The 20,176-nt window shown below is 41.9% G+C and overlaps 1 protein-coding gene across 2 annotated transcripts in view; it reads left to right on the top strand.

Annotated features, from left to right (window-relative positions):
- CPAMD8 (C3 and PZP like alpha-2-macroglobulin domain containing 8) overlaps positions 1-20,176 on the top strand; it is a 153,704-nt gene that overhangs the window by 103,289 nt on the left and 30,239 nt on the right. For both annotated transcript variants that reach the window (XM_050933995.1, XM_050933996.1), the window contains 9 exons: positions 1,128-1,270; positions 4,644-4,695; positions 5,485-5,783; positions 6,306-6,531; positions 7,173-7,349; positions 13,870-13,951; positions 15,475-15,631; positions 16,085-16,159; positions 19,696-19,861. In XM_050933995.1, the coding sequence (XP_050789952.1) occupies positions 1,128-1,270; positions 4,644-4,695; positions 5,485-5,783; positions 6,306-6,531; positions 7,173-7,349; positions 13,870-13,951; positions 15,475-15,631; positions 16,085-16,159; positions 19,696-19,861 (1,377 nt within the window). The remainder of the gene's footprint in view (positions 1-1,127; positions 1,271-4,643; positions 4,696-5,484; positions 5,784-6,305; positions 6,532-7,172; positions 7,350-13,869; positions 13,952-15,474; positions 15,632-16,084; positions 16,160-19,695; positions 19,862-20,176) is intronic.

Raw genomic sequence — 20,176 nt, forward strand, 5'->3', positions numbered from 1 at the left:
GCTGCTTTCAACTATCTGAAAGGGGGTTCCAAAGAGGATGGATCTAGACTGTTCTCAGTGGTACCCGAAGACAGAACAAGGAGTAATGGTCTCAAGTTGCAGTGGGGGAGGTCTAGGTTGGATATTAGGAAAAACTTTTTCACTAGGAGGGTGGTGAAGTACTGGAATGCGTTCCCTAGGGAGGTGGTGGAATCTCCTTCCTTAGAGGTTTTTAAGTCAGGCTTGACAAAGCCCTGGCTGGAATGATTTAGTTGGGGATTGGTCCTGCTTTGAGTAGGTGGTTGGACTAGATGACCTACACAGGTCCCTTCCAACCCTGATATTCTATTCTATGCAGGGCCACCCGGGGGTGGGGGGCAAGTGGGGCAATTTGCCCCGGGCCCCGCAGGGGCCCCCACGAAACTTTGTCAGGCCCCCTGCAGCTGGGTCCTTCACTCGCTCCAGGGGCCCCAAAAAACTCTCACGGGGCCCAAGCCCCCCAGGAGCTTCTTCTGCTCTGGGTCTTCGGCAGCAATTCGGCGGCGAGGGGTCCTTCCGCTCCGAGACCTGCCACCAAAGTGCCCCGAAGACCCGCGGTGGGGGGTCATTCCATCCCGGGACCTGCCGCCGAAGTGCCGGGTCTTCGGCGGCAGGGGCTTCCCACTGCCAAAGACCCCAGGCCCCCTGAATCCTCTGGGCAGCCCTGATTCTGTGATTCTATTATAAGGATTCACTGAGGAGTTTGTATGAACAAACTTCTGGCTATTCCCTTTTACTTCACTCTTTGTTATTTGTGATGTGTGATCAGCTGTTGTGTTGCGTAGTTACTGATTGTATGACTGAAAATTTAAAATAGGAGACTAATAAATAATCCATAATCCTATACACCCATTCAGGCAAATAATCGTAATGTGAAAATTCATGAATCTTTTATAATTAGTAAAGACTTTCCTCAATACCCAGAGGTTGTCCAAATATTTATGGACTGAGAATAATATGACCCCACAACTAATAATGACTTTTATTTATAGAACATTTGTTGTGACCTCTACTCAGTTTAGAGTAATCCTGAATAAAAAAGTGTTTTAACCTGTTGAAGATCCTGCTACATTTAAATCTCTGATTCCTCTTTTCTTTCTTTTACTTAGCAAAAGCATTTGCTTATGGTGGAACAAACTGCTGCCAGGATGGGATGCAGATCCTAAAGAATGGCAAGCAGTCAGAGGACATTTACTTGGACAAAAGGACCCCAGTTGGGATCGACTATGTCCGTAGTAGTGTTGTTATTGAGGTAAGAGGACATGATTCCATAACAATTCAGGAGAAAAACTAGGTATCACTGGACAGTTCAGTGAAACTTTTAGTCAAAACTAAATGGATTATAAGGAACTTCAGGGCAAAGTGATTTAGCAAAGCTGGGTATGTCCGAGCCGCACAATGACAGATGAGATTAATTTAAGACCTGTTTTTGAGTACCAGTTGATCAAATTGTTCCTTAGATGTGGATTATCTTGTATTTTTCTACTATTATTATATTACTGCAGTGCTGAGACCTTGCAACTGAGAATGAGACCCCATTGTGCTGCGTGTAAGAGACAGACTCTGCCTCAAACATTTTACAACATAGAATATGGGAGAAAGGAAAGATTATTATCCACATTTTTAGAAGAGATTAAGTGACTTTCTCAATATCACACAGGTAGTTAGTTTATGGCAGATTTGAGCCCAGGCCTCCTGAGTTACAATCCAGTGCTTTAACCACAAGGCTGTCCATTCTCTCCAGTCTGCACTGAATTTAATCTATCACCCTCCTAACCTGTAGCCTAGTTTTGTTAGGTCATAGAATCATAGAGCTGGAAGGGACCTCGAGAGGTCATCTAGTCCAGTCCCCTGTACTATAAGTATTTGCAGGACTAAGTATTATCTAGACCATCCCTAACAGATGTTTCTCTAACCCGCTCTTAAAATTCTCCAATGATGAAGATTCCACAACTTCCCTAGGCAATTTATTCCAGTGCTTAACCATTCTGACAGTTAGGAAGTTTTTCCTAATGTCCAAACTTAACTGCCCTTGCTGCAATGTAAGCCCATTGCTTCTTGTCCTGTCCTCAGAGGTTAAGAACAATTTTTCTTCCTCCTCCTTGTAACAACCTTTTATGTACTTGAAAACTGTTATGTCCCCTCTCAGTCTTCTCCTCTCCAGACTAAACAAACCCAATTTTTTCAATCTTCTCTCATAGGTCTTGTTTTCTAGACCTTTAATCATTTTTGTTGCTCTTCTCAGGACTTTCTCCAATTTGTCCACATCTTTCCTAAAATGTGGCACCCAGAACTGGACACAACACTCCAGTTGAGGCCTAATCAGCACAGAGTACAGCAGAAGAATTACTACTTGTATCTTGCTTACAATACTCCTGCTAATACATCCCAGAATGATGTTTTCTTTTTGTGCAAAGCATTACACTGTTGACTCATTTAATTTGTGATCCACTATGACCCCCAGATTCCTTTCTGCAGTACTCTTTCCTAGGCAGTCATTTCCCATTTTGTATGTGTGCAAGTGATTGTTCCTTCCTAAGTGGAATACTTTGCATTTGTCCTTATTGAATTTCATCATATTTACTTCAGACAATTTCTCCAGTTTGTCCAGATCATTTTTAATTTTAATCCTATCTTCCAAAGCACTTGCAACCCCTCCCAGCTTGGTATTGTCCGCACACTTTATAAGTGTGCTCTCTATGCCATTATCTTAATCATTGATGAAGATATTGAACAAAACCGGACCCAGAACCGAACTCTGCGGGACCCCACTCATGCCCTTTCAGTATAACTGTGAAGCACTGATACCTACTCTCTGGGAATGATTTTCCAACCAGTTATGCACCCACCTTATTATAGTAGCTCCATTGAGGTTGTATTTCCCTAGTTTGTTCATGAGAAGGTCAAGTGAGACAGTATCAAAAGTCTTACTAAAGTCAAGATATACCACATCTACTACTTTCTCCCATCCACAAGGCTTGTTACCCTGTCAAAGAAAGCTATTGGGATGGTTTGACATGATTTGTTTTTTGACAAATCCATGCTGACTGTTATTTATCACCTTATTATCTTCTAGGTGTTTGCAAATTGATTGCTTAATTATTTGCTCCATTATCTTTCCGGGTACAGAAGTTAAGATGACTGGTCTGTAATTCCCTGGGTTGTCCTTATTTCCCTTTTTATAGATGGGCACTGTATTTTCCCTTTTCCAGTCTTCTGGAATGTCTCCCGTGTTCCATGACTTTTCAAAGATAATTGCTAATGTCTCAGATATCTCCTCAGTCAACTCCTTGAGTATTCTAGGATGCATTTCATCAGGCCCTGGTGATTTGAAGACATCTAACTTGTCTAAGTAATTTTTGACTTGTTCTTTCCCTATTTTAGACTCTAATCCTACCTCATTTTCACTGGCATTCACTATTTTAGACATCCCATCGGCACTGAAAACTGAAACAAAGAAGTCATTAAGCACCTCTGCCATTCCCACATTTTCTGTTATTGTCTTTTCCCGCTCATTGAGTAACGGGCCTACTCTGTCCTTGGTCTTCCTCTTGCTTCTAATGTATTTGTAGAATATTTTCTTGTTTCCTTTTATGTCCCTAGCTAGTCTGATCTCCTTTTGTCCCTGTATACTTGTGTTAGTTGTTTATATTCATCCTTTGTAGTTGGACCGAGTTTCCACTTTTTGTAGGACTCTTTTTTGAATTTTAGATCATTGAAGATCTGGTAGTTTGAAGATCTCCCTTTATAGTTTCTCACAATCCTCTTTAATCTTTACTAATTTAAGTAATTGTGTGTCACCTGCAAAATTTTGCCACCTGGTTGTTCATCTACTTTTCCAGATCATTAATGAATATGTAAAATAACTCTAGTCCTAGTACAAATATGGGAGGCATCCCCCGAGAACCACATTCCACACTGGAAATATCATGTATTTCTTTATTTTCTAGCTCTTTAAACATTTTGTAATTTATAATAGAACTTAGCCTCTCACCACCAATTTATTTAGTTTTCTTAATAGCCTCTTGTGGGGGAATTCATCAAAAGAAATCTGTATCTACTGATTTTTCTTTATCTGTTATTCTGCTGAGTCTATCAAATATTTATAACAGGCTGGATGAGGTATGATTTTCCTTTACAGAAGCTGTGCTGGTTTGCCTCTCTTATGTCATATTATCTAGGTATCTTTTAAATCACTTTAATTACTGTTTCAGCTACCTTACATAGACATGAAGTAAAGCACACTGGGCTGACATTCCCAGGGTCACCCTTAGCACCTTTTTAACAACAGATAAAACACTCACTATCCTTCAATATGGTAGATGACTTTAATGATTGAAAATATATTTTTTGTTTGCAGCTCATCCACTAAGTAAAATTCTGAAGCTTTAATGGCTGAAGTTAAGTGCCTAAATCCATACTTAGGTACATTTGAAAGCAATGAAGAGCCATAGTATGTCTTCATGATAACAATGCCAGTGAAATGTCATATTCTATAATGTATAATCGGCCTTTAATGCTATATGACACCAGAACTTTATTTTGTGTATGTATAACTAAAACTAAATGGTGGTTGCTGTTAATCCAAGTGCTTATTTTGCTAATGGATTTCTGCCTTTGTATAGCCAGAGGGATTATCCAGAGAATATACCTACAGTGTGTTCTTCTGCCCCAATGGTAAGTTTGTGATTTGAATACAATGTGACAAGGTTTGTTTTTTTCCACAATTTAAGTTATAAATAGAAACATGTTGCTTTACCCCTGGAAAAACTTCATTTGTTTCCCTCTTTTTAGTAGGAAAATCAGTAAAATGTATATCCCATCTATTGCTGATCGGTTTACAGCATGTACATCAAGCTATTGATATAAAGGGTCTTTCATACCTGGCTGGTTAAGTATGGACAGTATTAATTGGCCAAATGCTATATGCAAATAAAAAGTGAACTTTCCTTTCTTTTTAAAACTGGCCAAGTGTTTTGCACAGTGGACCATAACTGTGGCTAAATTAGTCTGTAGTATATTTCTAGTTGTTTTTTTTTAATTCAGATCCAAAGTCAAAGTATCCCTTCTGTCTGATTCAGATAAATTGGGTTTGGCTACAGTACATAATTATGATTTGGCTTCTGCTAAACATGGAGTCTTCTAGACCATTTAAATTGGGAATTGAGAAATCATGTATAGACTTCACAAGAAATATACCTGCATTGTTTGGACTAACAAGTTCTAATTCTATGTAGGAAGGAATGCAAGAAAGTGGAGGTTAGGAAGAGACAGTCCTATCTGCTCTGCTAGTTTGATTTGTGAGGCACTGGAGTGACAAACGCATACTGATACATTATGCAGCACAAAGCCCCAAGTGTTTGAAGTTCTGTCTTGGGCTAAGTGGGTTTTTATTAACAATTTTGTGACCACCTAACTTAACATCAACATCTAATTCTGACAATATTCCATTATTTCTTTGACTAGAGAAAATTCACATTTCTACACCTAACAAATATGAGTACCAGTATATGCAGAAGCCTGCCCGGATGACTCATTTTGACATTGCAGTGAAAGCGCACAATGATGCTCATTTTGCCTTGTCCTCTGGCCCACATGACATGGCAGAGATGACTGAGATTGTCATTGGTGGGCATCAAAATGCTAAAACGTGGATTTCTACTAGTAAAATGGGTGAGCCAGTTGTCAGCACAGACACAGCTGGCATCCTCTCTTGGGATGAATTCAGGAGCTTCTGGATCAGCTGGAAAAATGGAATTATTCAGGTAGTGAATTTGGCTGTGTGACAAACAGCCTTATGGTCTCTTTATTCCTTAACCAGACTGAGAATACTCTGAGTGTATATATTGCACATTTTCATTAGCCATGTTATAGAAAGAAAGAGCCTAATTTTTGTTCCTTTTCTATGTTAAATTTTTATTGGGCAGTTTATATGAGAGCACTTGATTGTATTTCAAAATGTTTTTCTTTGTCATGCAATGCCCTGGGCATCTCAGCTTTAAAAATTATTGTTATTAAGTGTATTAAAAGTATTTGCTCCTGGGGAACACAGGTCCAGCTGGTCAGTACTGATGGGAGACCAGTGGGAAATAACTTGCTGATATATCCTTAATTTCCAATTAAATCCAGTGGCGTTTGGCTGGTTTATGTAATGTTCTCATGATGCAACTACAGGTTTAAGCCACTGACTCCAAGGGCACATACAATAGATTTCCAAATTTAACAAGAGAGGCAGTTTTGACTTGCATTTTCCTCCTGGAATTGGATGGTTTGCTTGTTCCTTTCAGGTTGGCCATGGTACTCAGATGCTAAATGAATCCATTATTGTGGAGTGGGCCATCCCCAAACAGCCCGAGGTGAAGTACATTGGCTTCTCCACGGGCTGGGGCTCAATGGGAGAGTTTAAAATCTGGAGAAAAGAAGAGACTGATGAAAATCACAGTGAAGCATTTACTCTTGGAGTTCCCCACAATGTGATCCCTGGATCAGAAAGAGCTACTGCCTCAATAATAGGTACCAACTAAAAGGGACTGGGGGTTAATAAAGATAGATGCTACAAGCTAATATTTAAAAGTAATATGAACCAGGTAGGATAGTCATAACCACTTATAATGAAAAGAATATTACTTTCTGGGATGTGGAATGGTTTGCCTTTCAGTTGCTGGTTTGAACCCAGTCGAGGTTGACAGTGACTGACAGTTAACATCATCTGATGGTTCTTCAGTAGCCTCTATGGAAAGAGATGACAGTACCCAGTGGGCATGTATGGACAAAATCATCACAATCACAAGTTGCACTAACCAGCTGTCTTGTTGATGGTCTTAGCTGGTTAGCCAAGGAGTTAATGAGCCCTGAAGATTGAAATTTCCTCTCTACTCCAAGGGAAAGCCTGCATGGCTAAGACTGAGGATCTCTGGGGGTTCCAATTTTATATTAAGGTTTAATGTTCCTGTAAGTGTGTATCTGATGGAAACCAGTGGGCTTAATTGGGTTTGTGCCATTCTAGTTGTGAGTAGAACCTTCATCAGCCATTCAGGTTCCTCCTTCCTCAGTTTTGTACATTTAGAAAATAAAATTAAACAATGAGACAACAGGGAGAGAGAAGTTAAATATAGTGTAGAGGTACTGAATGTGTGTCTCATTGTTTTAATCAGGCGATGTAATGGGCCCTACGCTTAACAACTTGGACAATCTTCTACGATTACCATTTGGATGTGGAGAGCAGAACATGATCCATTTTGCTCCCAATATCTTTGTCCTAAAATATCTCCAGAAAACCAAACAACTCAGCCCTGAGGTGGAGAGCGAAGCCACAGATTACCTGGTGCAAGGTACTTCCTCAGACTCATAGGTCTTTTCTGTCTACAGTCTATCAGTAGTCTGGGCCAACAGAGCATCTTACTAGTTTAACATTGTCCTGTGTAGCCTGAAATATCCTGAGTGATGGGGCTCACACCATTTCCCTGTGGAGATTATCATATAGCCTTATAGATATCAGCCTATATTTTCCCTTCTTAATTACTCCTAGTTATACATTCTTTTACTCTCCTAAATATTTTCTTTCTCTCCTAGTTGTTTACAGCCTTCAGATACTTGTGCAAGGTTATTGTGTTTCCATTAGTCATTGCTTAGCCAAGCTGCATGTATTTAGTTTTTTTTAATCTTTTTTTCTAAATCAATCTTTCTAGCCCTCCAACCATTTCTGTTGTTCTTTGAACTCCCTCCAATTTGTCAATATCTTCTTAGTTACAATTTGTCCAGAACCAAATTAGTATCCCAGGAGCAGTCATTCCAGAGCCATATGGAGAGGGTCTGTCCCCACCCTGTTCAATGTCAGGTCATTTCTCTGTGTGTGTAGCCTAAAGCAATCTGCTTTTTCAAGTGTTTTCTCTCTCTGCATTCAAACAGGAAGGGTGGTTTGTACAGGATGGTTTGTAGCTACACAAAGCAAGGCTCCCAGGAACAGGGAAGAATTACAAGAAAATTATTAAAAACAAGAATGATCCACAAGGGGATGGACGCCAGCTGCCTTGTGCATGACTCAGACAATAGCCATGTCATGGAATCATAGAATATCAGGGTTGGAAGGGACTGCAGGAGGTCATCTAGTCCAACCCCCTGCTCAAAGCAGGACCAATCCCCAGACATATTTTTACCCCAGTTCCCTAAATAGCCCCCTCAAGGATTGAACTCATAACCCTGAGTTTAGAAAGTCAAGGCTCAAACCACTGAGCTATCCTTCTCCCCAATTATATGTGACAGGGTTAACTGGGATTTCTCAGAAAAAGTAATCCATTCCCTGTACCCATCAGCAAGAGCCCTATGTTATTTGCCTTTAGGGATTGGGCCATAATTATTTCACTTGGTAGTTTGCTGTGCTCTCTGCTTGCCCTCAAAGTTAGAGCATTTTCTAATAGCCGAGCTCAGTTTCTCATTTTTAATAATATAGTTTTAATTTCAACCTTTCAAGGGTTTGGGCTTCAAATTCAGCATGTTAATTTACCTCCACAGAGGAAATCCCACAAGGCTATAAACCTTCCTGTGCTCTCTGGGACCCTTGCCAAGTAACAGGTTCTGACGGAGAAAGCCCTTGTCCTGCTTTATGAAGGCCTTTGCACCTTACTGGGCAAGAAAACTTTCTTTTGCCACTAAAATCCATCCATCAAAGAGCAAAATCATAGAACTTATCACTTGCATTTCCCAGCTCCATTCCTTAATCCTCAGTGCTGTGCTGGGCTTCTTGGTAAAATTTCTACCTTACCACATCAGAGTTCTTAAAAACACAGATGAACTCTAGAGAGATGAAGTGTCTCATTTTTGCACCTCTCCAGACTGTAAAAAGGGATGCGTAGAAAATGTAAGAACAAGCATTCATAAGAGCAAGCAAGATGTGAAATGGCTCAGGAGAGAGGTCTAACAAGCAAAGAAAAATAAATGTAAGAGTAACAGCCAAGGAAAGTGTAAGAAGAGTGACATACAGAAATTTACCGCTGGCTACCAGCATGAATCTGAATTGATTGTTTCCAACATGACACAATCTGGTGATGAAGAGATGCAATTTACTGCTGAAAAGTGTCTAAGGCTTGTGTAGGGAAGATCTCACTATAAAAGAAAAGTCAAATTTAGTGCAGCAGCTATTGCTGGTTTGAGAAGAACATCTTTCTGTTTGGTTTCTGGGTGTGAAAAGGCTTCACCTGCCTCCTGCAAGCTACAGAACTACTGAAGAATTCTGAAGGCAGTGACTTTTTGTAGTATTGTCAGTGAATATGTGTATTGACTTAGCTGTCTAGATGCACAGAATTACAGGCCAAATCCTACCACCAGCTTGCCTTAGTCTCTTGTCTGTGTCTGCACTCAAAGTTGAGGTTGGTGGGTAGAATGGCTCCAGCCGTGGTTGGAGAGATGTTTGTAAACCTCCTTGCTGATTCTGTGACCCCACTTATCATGGTAACGACTTTTTTCAGCAGAGTACCTTTTAGCCCAAATAGGCCAGTTTAAGCAGGGCTTGAATGCAGAACTTGTATCTGATGTGAACTTAGGCCTGGTCTACACCACAGTTAGGTTGATGAAAGGCAGCTTACCTCGACTTAAGTATGTAAGCGTCTACATTAAAATTTTGCTCCCGCTGACATAACTACCCTGCTATGCCGATTTAATAACTCCAGCTTCACGAGAGGCATAGAGTCAATGTCACTGTAGTTAGGTCACCAAAGTGTCAGATCATATCTAGACATACAGCAATGCAGTGGTGCAGCTCTCCCTCCAGAATAAAAAAAAATCCTGCAAGTGGCATAAACTGTGTCGGCATGAGAAGCTCTCCCACCAGCATAGCACTGTGCACATTGGCGCTTATGTCCGTGTACCTTATGTCACTCCGGGAGGTGGATTATTCACACCCCTGAGCGACATAATTTTTGCCCACATAAGTGGTAGTGTAGACATCGCCTCAGTGTAGATGCTACGTTGCTTACATCAACTGTTACTGGCTTTCAGAAGCCATCTTGCAATGCCCCGCATTGACGTGACAGTTGGTACAAGTGCTTGTGATGAGGACATTCACCGACCACTCACGGAGGATAGGTCCATCAATGGCTATTAGCCTGGATGGGCAGGGATGAAAAACCATGCTCTGAAGTGTCCCTAGCCTCTGTTTGCCAGAAGCTGGGAATGGGTGATGGGATTGATCAGAAACACCCTTCAGAGCTTGAAGACTCTTTCTTTTCCTGTTTTGGCCATTACTAATATAGAGCACTCCTAAATAAAACTAGATGCTCCACCCAATATTGAAGTCTTGGCATTCGGAGACTCAATCACTTGCCAAGGTGACCTTGGGGTAAATGTGGTTACCTCAACCCCTGTTCTCAGAAGTATCTGTACTTTCCTCTGATTCTTTCATTTTCTTCACCATTCCTGTTGTCCCTTTAGGGCTTCACAAATAAAATAATGTAAACTTGGATTCATGTATTTGAATATTAATATGATAACCCCAGATTCTGGTTTTGGTTGCTCCCAGAGTCTCTCTGTTTCACCAAACTGGGTTCTTCCCCTTAAGGCTACTGTTGCATTATCTTTCTCTGGAACGAGTGGATTTTATTCTCCTACTTTTATCCATATATCCTCTGAATCCCCAGTCAAAAGTTTTTACTTTTTGAGCATAATTAACTTCTAGGAATTAATTTGTTTTCTATTTTACAAACTCACCCAGCTCTGCTCTCTCTAAAAGGGAAACTAGGGACAGCCACTGATAGGAGGTTGTACTGCTGCCTGTATCTGCAGAGGTCAGCAAAGCTACTCAGTCCCTGGAAATGAAAATTAATCCATTCTCATAAAGATGTCATGCAGCATGGAATAAAAAGTCTATTTATGGATCAGAGAATTAGCCAGGCTCCAAATGTCCCTGTGTCATATAGCCTTGTACACGTTTGACACATCTCCATGTCAGAAATGGCCATTCTGAAGGATTTAGATCCAATGGACATTTAAAATCCTTTCCAAAATTACTGTGTATTGGGGTTTCCACATTAGAGACTTGGACCAATTTTATTAGCACTAATGGTTCATGATTACAAGGCAAGTAAGTTTGGTGAAAGATTAATTCCATCCATTATAGCTAAAATGCTAATCCATCTTTATCTTTGGTATTTGAAGGATATTCACATAGGGAGCACTTGTACATTAAGGTGACCTCTCTAAATGGATGCATCCTGAAATGGGCCCCCGGTATTTTCTCTTGACCTTCAGTATTTAACTTCACAATAACTGTTAGGTTAAAATGTGCCTTCTGTAAGACAGCCCCATCAGCTAGGAATGGTTCAAATAAGTTAAGACCCCGATGACTTAGCTATTGCCAAGGTGATCAGTCTTATTGTTCCCCAAGCTGACTTTTCAGCTCAGCAATTTTTCTCAACTAAAGGGAAGAGAAAGAAAGTTCTAATAAAAGGAAGATATGACTGACAAGTGCCATCTCATATATAGACATGCAAAGAGCCTCCAGATAGGCATGGAAAAGAGGAAGACAGCTCAATCTTTGCCAGCTTCCTTATTATTTGACAAGTGGGAATGATTAAGAGAACACCCTCTCTTCCTGTGGGATTAAGTCATGAAGATGGACTCAGTTGTTGCTGGCCACATCCCTTAAATATCAGCTCACCACCAGCTTGGACAGAGAGATCTATGTCCTGGTTTGATGTTATCATCCAGGGAATTAGCTCCTCAGCTGCGTGATACTTCCTGTACAATAGGAGGGTGGTTGTGGATTGTTGTTTAAGCACAGATAATTTTTATTTAATGTTGCACTTTTATGCAGTAATGTCATAAATTAAACATTTCTAGTGGCCAAGGTGCAAGAACTGATCTTAATATTAACTATCCCAGGTGTCACGGACTTGCTGGTCATGCCCACTCTTGGCCCTATGCGGTCCGTGGGGGTGGGGGTGTGCCCCTTTCAGTGAGACAGCCCTTCTCGGGAGTCCATTCCCTCCCGGGGTTAGGCCCCTCCACCTACCACTTCTCTGAGACCTTAGCACATCTGTTTCTCAATGTGGGCCCCCTCAGGGAGTCCACTTGCTCTGGACCCCCGGGGCCTCCACTCCCCGAAGGGGTTGATGCAATCCTATTTTCTAGACTGGAGTGACTCTCAGCCAGCATAAAACAGGAGGGTTTATTGAGCATTGAACACAGCACAGGAAACTCTTAGGGCTTCAGGCCTGGCCTCCCTCAGCACAGCACATCAAAGTCTCCCCTGCATCTGGGTGGACTCTGCCTGCTCCCCCTCTCCAGTCCAGAGCCCCCCTGCATCCCTGCTGGGCATCTGATATCACCAGCCCCAAGCCCTACCTCTGTCCATTGTCTTCTCTCCAGGTAAACAGGATTGTAAACCGGTGGCCTGGGCCTCCTCTCCTCTCTTCTGTCCTCTGGCCCTCTCTGGCTGATACCAGCTGGTTAGGTCACTGGGGTCCTCTCTTTGCAGCCCATTGTCCTCCCACTGGCCAGAACTGGCTGCAACTCCTGAGCTGGGTTTCTGGGTCATCAGGTCACCAATCGCTGGGGTGTCCATCCTCCAGGCCATCAGCTGGGTCCCAAGTTCCCTCTCTGGTCCTCTGTAACAACAAACTCCCTCTCCCCTCACATCGTTAAACCAGTAACACCCAAGGACACTGAGTCCCACTCCTTCTGCATGCAAACCATTGGAAAAACAAAGAAAAAGAAGAAAATCCCCCACTTCGTCACACCAGGAACTCTGCATCCTAACCAGTTCTTAGATAAGTGTAGTGCTTAGTAGTTAGAGTTCCTTCCCCACTTTGAAATCTAGGGTACAGATGTAGGGACCTGCATGAAAGCCCCCTAAGCTTATTTCTACTAGCTTAGGTAAAACTTGGTACTCTGCCATCACCAAGTGATTTAACAGGAAACGGGGAAAGGACCACTTGGAGTTCCTATTTCCCCAAAATATCCCCCAATCCCTTACACCTCCTTTCCTGGGAAGGCTTGAGAATAATATCCTAAACAATTGGTTACAAAGTGGTCAAAGACCCGAACCCCTGGGTCTTTGGACAGTGGAAAAATCAGTCAAGTTCTTAAAAGAGGGATTTTATTAAAAAGAAAAGGTAAAAATAATCTCTGTAAAATCAGAATGGGAAATAACTTTACAGGGTAATCAGATTCAAAGAGCCCAGAGGAACCCCCTCTAGCCGTAGTTTCAAAGTTACAGCAAAACAGGGATAAACCCTTTAGCAAAGGGAACATTCACAAGTTGAGAAAACAAAGATAAACTAATATGCCTTGCCTGGCTATTACTTACAAGTTGAAATATGAGAGACTTGTTCAGAAAGATTTGGAGAACATAGATTGATGTCCGGTCCCTCTTAGTCCCAAGAGCGAACACCAAAACAAAGAGCACAAACAAAAGCCTTCCCCACCCCCAAGATTTGAAAGTCTCTTGTCCCCTTATTGATCCTTTGGGTCAGGTGTCAGCCAGGTTACCTGAGCTTCTTAATCCTTTACAAGTAAAAGGATTTTGGTGCCTCTGGCCAGGAGGGATTTTATAGTATTGTGTACAGGAGGGCTGTTCCCTTCCCTTTATAATTACGACAAAGCTAATAGAAGAAGTTATGTTTTGATCACTTGTCTTCAGGAGATGTACGGAGACTTATAAATACTAGCCCATAATCAGATTTAGTAAAAATCTATTCCACACACACACAGGGTTGGCTCTACCATACACAGCAAAACAAGAGGTTGCCTTTTGCAGCAGAGTTCGCCATACCAGTGTTGGATGATCTGAGTCTTCATTCAGTTTAAACATTTGTTTTCTAAGTTTCAGGGCTCTCACAATTCTTTTGTGATGTCCAGGTTACCAACGCCAGTTGACCTACAAAAGACAAGATGGTTCATACAGTGCTTTTGGCGAGAGGGACTCCTCAGGGAGTATGTGGTAAGTAAGTTGCTATTTAAAACAGAGTTAAAAATTCAATGTTTGCCAAATTTAAAAGGACATAATTGGCAAAAAGGGCAGTAACTTTCTAGCTTGTGTCACACATAGCAGAGAGTAAAAATAATATTTAATGGCTAGAAGCCTGCTAATGCTCTACAACTAAGTGTTTTGTGATCCCACATTAGATGGGGTTTGAGGATCAGGGACTGTTAAGATGTTAGTTAATGCATGTCCCTTTAAGGTTCAAAAGCTGTAGTTTGGAATCAGATTCTGTGCCATAGAACTACACAGGCAGTGCATGACGTCAGTAAGCACCTGCTTACTTGAGAACAGAACTCCACCCAGGCTGTATTGGGGAGATGGCAGGGCACCTCCTTCAGGGCAGGAGGGAGAGAATAGAACACATCTTTCAGTGGACTCCAGCTCCACCTGGATGGAACAGAACAGGATGGATGGATGGATTCCCCAGGAAACTTGTTGTGTTGGGGTAGTAGATGGAAGGTGTTCCAGTGTTCTCTAGAACCCCCCCATTCCCCAAGACTCTGCTTTACCTCAGTTAGCATTTACTTGACTGAATGCAACACCTTAAACTAAAAAGTTTTCCATTTTGTTAATTTGCCTGCACTGTCACTCAAATTCTTCAGCTGCTCTGTATTTTCCTTTAGATTGACTTGCTCCATGAACTCATCTGAAAGGGAAGTAGAATTTCTGTGATGATGATGCTTAACTTTTTTAAAGATAATAAACTCTACTTTCATCTCAGAGCTGGCATCTCTTAGTCCCTAGATATAAAATATTGTAACACACAATTACTTAATACTCGAAAAATCCCCTGCCAGGAAGCCTGCCTCCTACCCTCCCATTCCTGAGGGGCTTGTAAAATGAGTGATTCAGTCTCCCAAAACCAGCTGGAGTTCACACTTTTTGCATGTCAGAAGTTTAGAATTCTAAAAGCACTTCTTCTCTCTCTGCTTAAATCCTAACGCTCTACAGAGACAGACTTTAGCAGTGGTTTGAATTTCCAGTTGTTTTATCATCAGTAAGTAATTAAAATAGGGGAAATTACAATATTTTCCTTTTTGTCCATCTAGTATTATATCCGAATTGGTAATTGTACGCGTCTTATTTCAAAAGCTTGAGTCAGGGAGCCGCTAAACACCTGTACAAGAGAAATTAAGTCCAGCCAATGACAATGTTGAGTCAAATTTTGGCTCTCTTTCTATTTATGATATCCTATGGCAGTGGGTTCCACAGGCTTAACTTACTTTTTTTGTTGTTTTTTTGTTGTTGTTTTTAAATCTTTCTCAGTTTAAAATATGCTGCCTTTGAATTTCATGCAGTGTCCCCTTGTTTCGTGTATTATCCAGAAGGGTAAATAGTGCCCAGTTTATCTTCTCTACAGTCTACCCCATTCTTTTTTTTATATATTTCAATAGTGTCTCCTCTTTTAGATTTTTGAAACTATTCCCTAGATAGTGCTCTCTGTTCTTATTCTCAAGAACCTGCTGAATTTGTGTTTTCAGGCTAACAGCCTTTGTTCTCAAGTCCTTTGCGCAGTCTCGTGGGTTTATTTTCATCGATCCCAAGGAATTAACAGCTGCAAAGGACTGGATCATCCAGCACCAGAAGGAAGATGGCTCATTCCCTGCTATGGGTAGAATATTAAATAAGGACATCCAGGTAAAAATTATAGAGACTTAGAATCATGCAATAAATGCATTTTTAGAATGTTGCCAGGGTTGGAGGTAGTGTAATCTTATGGTTAATATGATTTTTGTGTTAAAGGGCTGTGATCCTATGGGAAAGAAAATAAAGATAAGTTTCAATAAAACAGTCTGCTAGGGCTTAGCTATGTGCTACCCTTTGAGAATCCCACATGGCACTTTGAAACGGCATCTCAGCTATGAAGCTCAATGTCTCAGATGTGCTACCGGGCCTTGGATCTGGCAGAAAGTTGCAAAGGGGAATTGGGTTTCAGAACTATAGGCTCACCAAGTACAAATGTGAAAGGATCCTATGGCCTTAGCCTTTCTCATGGTTCCAATTTATTCCCTGCTTGGCTTCCAAAGTCCTCCCATGCAGCATGCTGCTGTCCAATTTTCACCCAGTTGTTTTATGTTTATCACACTCCAGGGTGGAATCCATGGCAAGATCTCACTGACAGCATATGTGGTTGCAGCTCTGTTGGAGACAGGCATCACATTTGAGGTAAAGGACTGAACAGCAGCTATTTAAAATAGCTAAGAGTTTATTTCTTGCGCTGGGTTTTGAAAATTTATTTTTTGTTGCTTGGCCTTGCCTTTTTTTGACCTGCAGAGACTTTGTCAGCTGGTTCTGATATGACAGACACCAGAGGCCATGGTGGAGTCTTTCTGACTTATCTAAAGTGGAATGTCTCAAAATAATATTTTCTAAAGTTAGCCATGGAGATTCCTGCAACTTTGGATTGTCAGCTTGTGGCTTTTTCCAGAGGAGCAGAGCTGCTCTCTCTAAATCCCCTCCAGCAGCAGGCAGTTGTCTCCACATAAGTTGCTGAGCAGCTCAGAAAGGCAGTGAACACACTAAATACGGATTTGTCTCTCTGCTCCTCTTTGTCCTGATCCTAATATGTGGGTTTGCTGGCAGCCCCAACCATGTTCATGAACTCCACAGCCTGTGATTCCTCAGTTAGGCTATTTAAAGTTATCAAATGTCTTAGAAAAGAGTCACTTTCCTGTGATGTAGTGGAATGTAAACTGCAGCAAAATGTTCACCTTTGCTGTAATGCAATTTCCTGGTGCTTAATCCAAGGCATATGTGTGGAGAGCCACTGCTTTCTATCACTCCAGAAGGGTAGGAGGCAGCCAGATCTCAGTGAATAGAAGATGTCTTGGATTGCCTATTAAATTAATCCTGAATCCCCTGTACTGTGTTACCTTTGTTAAATTCAGAAGGGGAAGCTGATTTACTATCTGAAGAGTGTTCAGTTGGATGTGTGAATGAGTTAATGGTCCTCAGTCCAATTTCTGTTGAATAAATAGCTGGGTTCCAAAAATTACAGCCACAATTGCCTCGATTGCTGCTAGTTCTGGTAGATAGGCTGAAAATTGAATGCCCCTTGGAGACTGAACTCTCCTCTCACTTCCAAGAATAGGCATTTGCAGGGCAGTGTAAGAGCAGCGTATTCTTATTGATTTGTATTACAGTAGTTTCTACAACTCCACTGTGCAACAAACACCTGCCCCAAAAAGAGTACTGTCTAAATAGACAAGGCAAAAAAGGAAATAAAGACACAGAGAGGGGAAGTGACATACCCAAGGTTGCACAGCAGATCAGTGGCAGAGCCAGGAACAGAAGCCCAGTCTCCTAACACTGACTCTTAATCCAGTGCCCTACTCACTAAACTGTATGATCACCTCAAGTTCATACAGCTGTTGCCTGTGCTGGACTTGTGTAGATAAATGGTGGATTTCACTGTCCCTTTCTGTCAAGCTGTACCTACATTACTAAAAAGAAAGACAAATATATCCCTGTCTCCTCATTCCAACAAAGAGGACAAGCTCTTATTGTTAATTAACTCTGGAAGCCTTCTGCCATATCACTCCCCAATGTGAACTGGGTCCCATTTGATTCATTTAGGTCTTGTATGAGCAAGGTTCTAAAGATTCATTTTATATATAATATAAAAAGTGTGGGGTTAGTGCAGGGGTGACCAGACTTTCCCAAACTGAGCCCCACATGGCCCACTTGCTAGGAGCTACAGAACTACAAAAACGAACAGATTGTCTCTTATGTTGAGGTGCATGCAGTGTGCTAGTAGCCTGGTACCAGTGAGGTGGGGCTTCTGGGCTTCACTCTAGAATTCTGCAGGCTATACTCTGGCCACCCAGACTTCAAATACTGGACAAAGTGAGTTCCCCAAACCATTCTGGAATCTCTGTAGATTGCATGTTGGAGTCTGCTACTGATCTCACACTCTCTCTTTCTCTGGAGCCTGTTTGTGATCAAAAGAGCTGAGCGAAGCATTCCCTGTGGGGAGAGAATGACAATAAATATGTTTATGAATCTAATACCGTGTGTCTCTGTAGAGAGAAAGCTCTGTTTAGTGTGTCTCATTGGTGTCCCCTACTCAGACACATTGATTGCCTGTTCAGGCATAAAGCACCGTTTTTAAGAGAATTTTTAAGTGGCCAGAGGAGCCATGAGGATCTCTTCAGAAAACCTTTGTGACTGATTCATAGATTCCTAGACATAAGGTCAGAAGGGACCATTATGGTCATCTAGTCTGATCTCCTGCACAATGCAGGCTACAGAATCTCACACACCCACTCCTGTAACAAACGCCTAACCTATGTCAGAGTTATTGAAGTCCTCAAATCGTGGTTTAAAGACCTCAAGGTGCAGAGAATCCTCCAGCAAGTGACCTGTGCCCCATGCTGCAGAGGAAGGCGAAAAATCTTCAGGGCCTCTGCCAATCTTCCCTGGAGGAAAATTCCTTCCCGACCTCAGATATGGCAATCAGTTAAACCCTGAGCATGTGGGCAAGACTAACCAGCCAGACACCCAGGAAAGAATTCTCTGTGCTCAACGTGCTATAGAGCCGTGCTTTGCAAAGCTCTCAGAATAAGGGCCCAAGCCTGCAATGTGCTATGCACCCTTTATTCCTGTTAGACTCAGTGGGAGTTGAGGGCACTCAACAGTGCGCAAGATCTGATCCTGAAAGTGCTAAAGGAGTAGGGTGCCACCCCCTCTGCTGCAACTCCCCTTTATAGATAGGGCAGGGTGGATGTTCTCTCTAGGCCATTTCTAAGTCAGATAGCCCCAGAAGTCCAAGTTTATGACAATCTGGTGGTTTCCCTAGGGGAGATTTGCAAGTGTTACTAATGATCTGAGCTAGGAAATGAGGAAGGAAGAAGGTAAGTGTCAAAGGGCAATTACATCAAATCCAGTTAAATTATTTCTATAAATTGTTAGAGCCTTGTTCCTGCATAGTGAGGTCATTGGGAGAGTTAATAAAATATGTCTGCTGGCTAAGGTAACCCTGGGAATATTGGCCTTCATTATCATCAGGCATCTACTAGATGCTCTGGAGCAGGGGTAGGCAACCTATGGCACACGTGCTGAAGGTGGCACGTGAGCTGGTTTTCAGGGGCACACTGCCCAGGTCCTGTCAACTGGTCTGGGGGGCTCTACATTTTAATTGAATTTTAAATTAAGCTTCTTAAACATTTTAAAAGTCTTATTTACTTTGCATACAACAATAGTTTAGATATATATTATAGACTTATAGAAAGAGACCTAAAAATGTTAAAATGTATTACTGGCACGTGGAAACTTAAATTAGAGTGAACAAATGAAGACTTGGCACACCACTTCTGAAAGGTTACTGACCCCTGCTCTGGAGTGTCAGGGACCCAATCAAATGTACAGCAGAGACTTCATTGCTATTAAATATCTCTGCTACCTGTGCTGAGTTCTACAGGGGAATGAAGCCTCTTCAGCATTAGGGGAACAAATATGTCTCAGCAACATTAATATCTGGATCTTTCTTACTGTGGTGTTAGTCCCCATTTTTTTTAATCCTGGAGTCACAGCCCTACTTAGGGAAAGGAAGGGGCCAGCCGGTTCTGTACCACACAGAGCAAAGTGCATGTTCACACTGCTTCCCTAATGGGCACAAGGCCATGAGAAATGTAGCAATCTCAGCTCTGGAGATGCAGGTGCTAGTAATATGGCTGGTCTCTTTCCTGCTTCCCCCAATTTAGGGAGAAAAAGCAGCAGTTGCCAAAGCAAAACACTTCTTGGAGTCCAACTTGTATTCTGCAGAAGACCCCTACACCACAGCCCTGACTGCATATGCCCTGACTCTTCTGCACAGTCCATCTGCTGCAGTGATGTTGCGGAAAATGAACAGCATGGCCATTATGCAAGGTACTGTGCGCCTGAGGGTCAAGCTGGTATGCCCCTCAAATAACTTCTATTGGTCTGAGGCTTCTCAAACAATGTACTCAGTACAGGCCTCCCCAGGGCAGTTGTGGAAACAAGCTAACAGCATTTGCCAGCTAGAACAAGTGATCTCAGTTATCAGCCTGGGGAGGATATATCCTCTGAGATGAGGGCTTCCTCATAACATGAATGGACCTTTATAACATAGTTCTCCTGATTCTCAAGATACAGGGCAAAGTCCTTCAGCTGCAGGCATTGGTTTGACTCCACATTCCCTAGCTTCTAGCAGTATTGGTATGA

Source organism: Gopherus flavomarginatus, chromosome 24, assembly GCF_025201925.1.
Source record: "Gopherus flavomarginatus isolate rGopFla2 chromosome 24, rGopFla2.mat.asm, whole genome shotgun sequence".
In the NCBI taxonomy this organism is placed as follows: domain Eukaryota; kingdom Metazoa; phylum Chordata; order Testudines; family Testudinidae; genus Gopherus; species Gopherus flavomarginatus.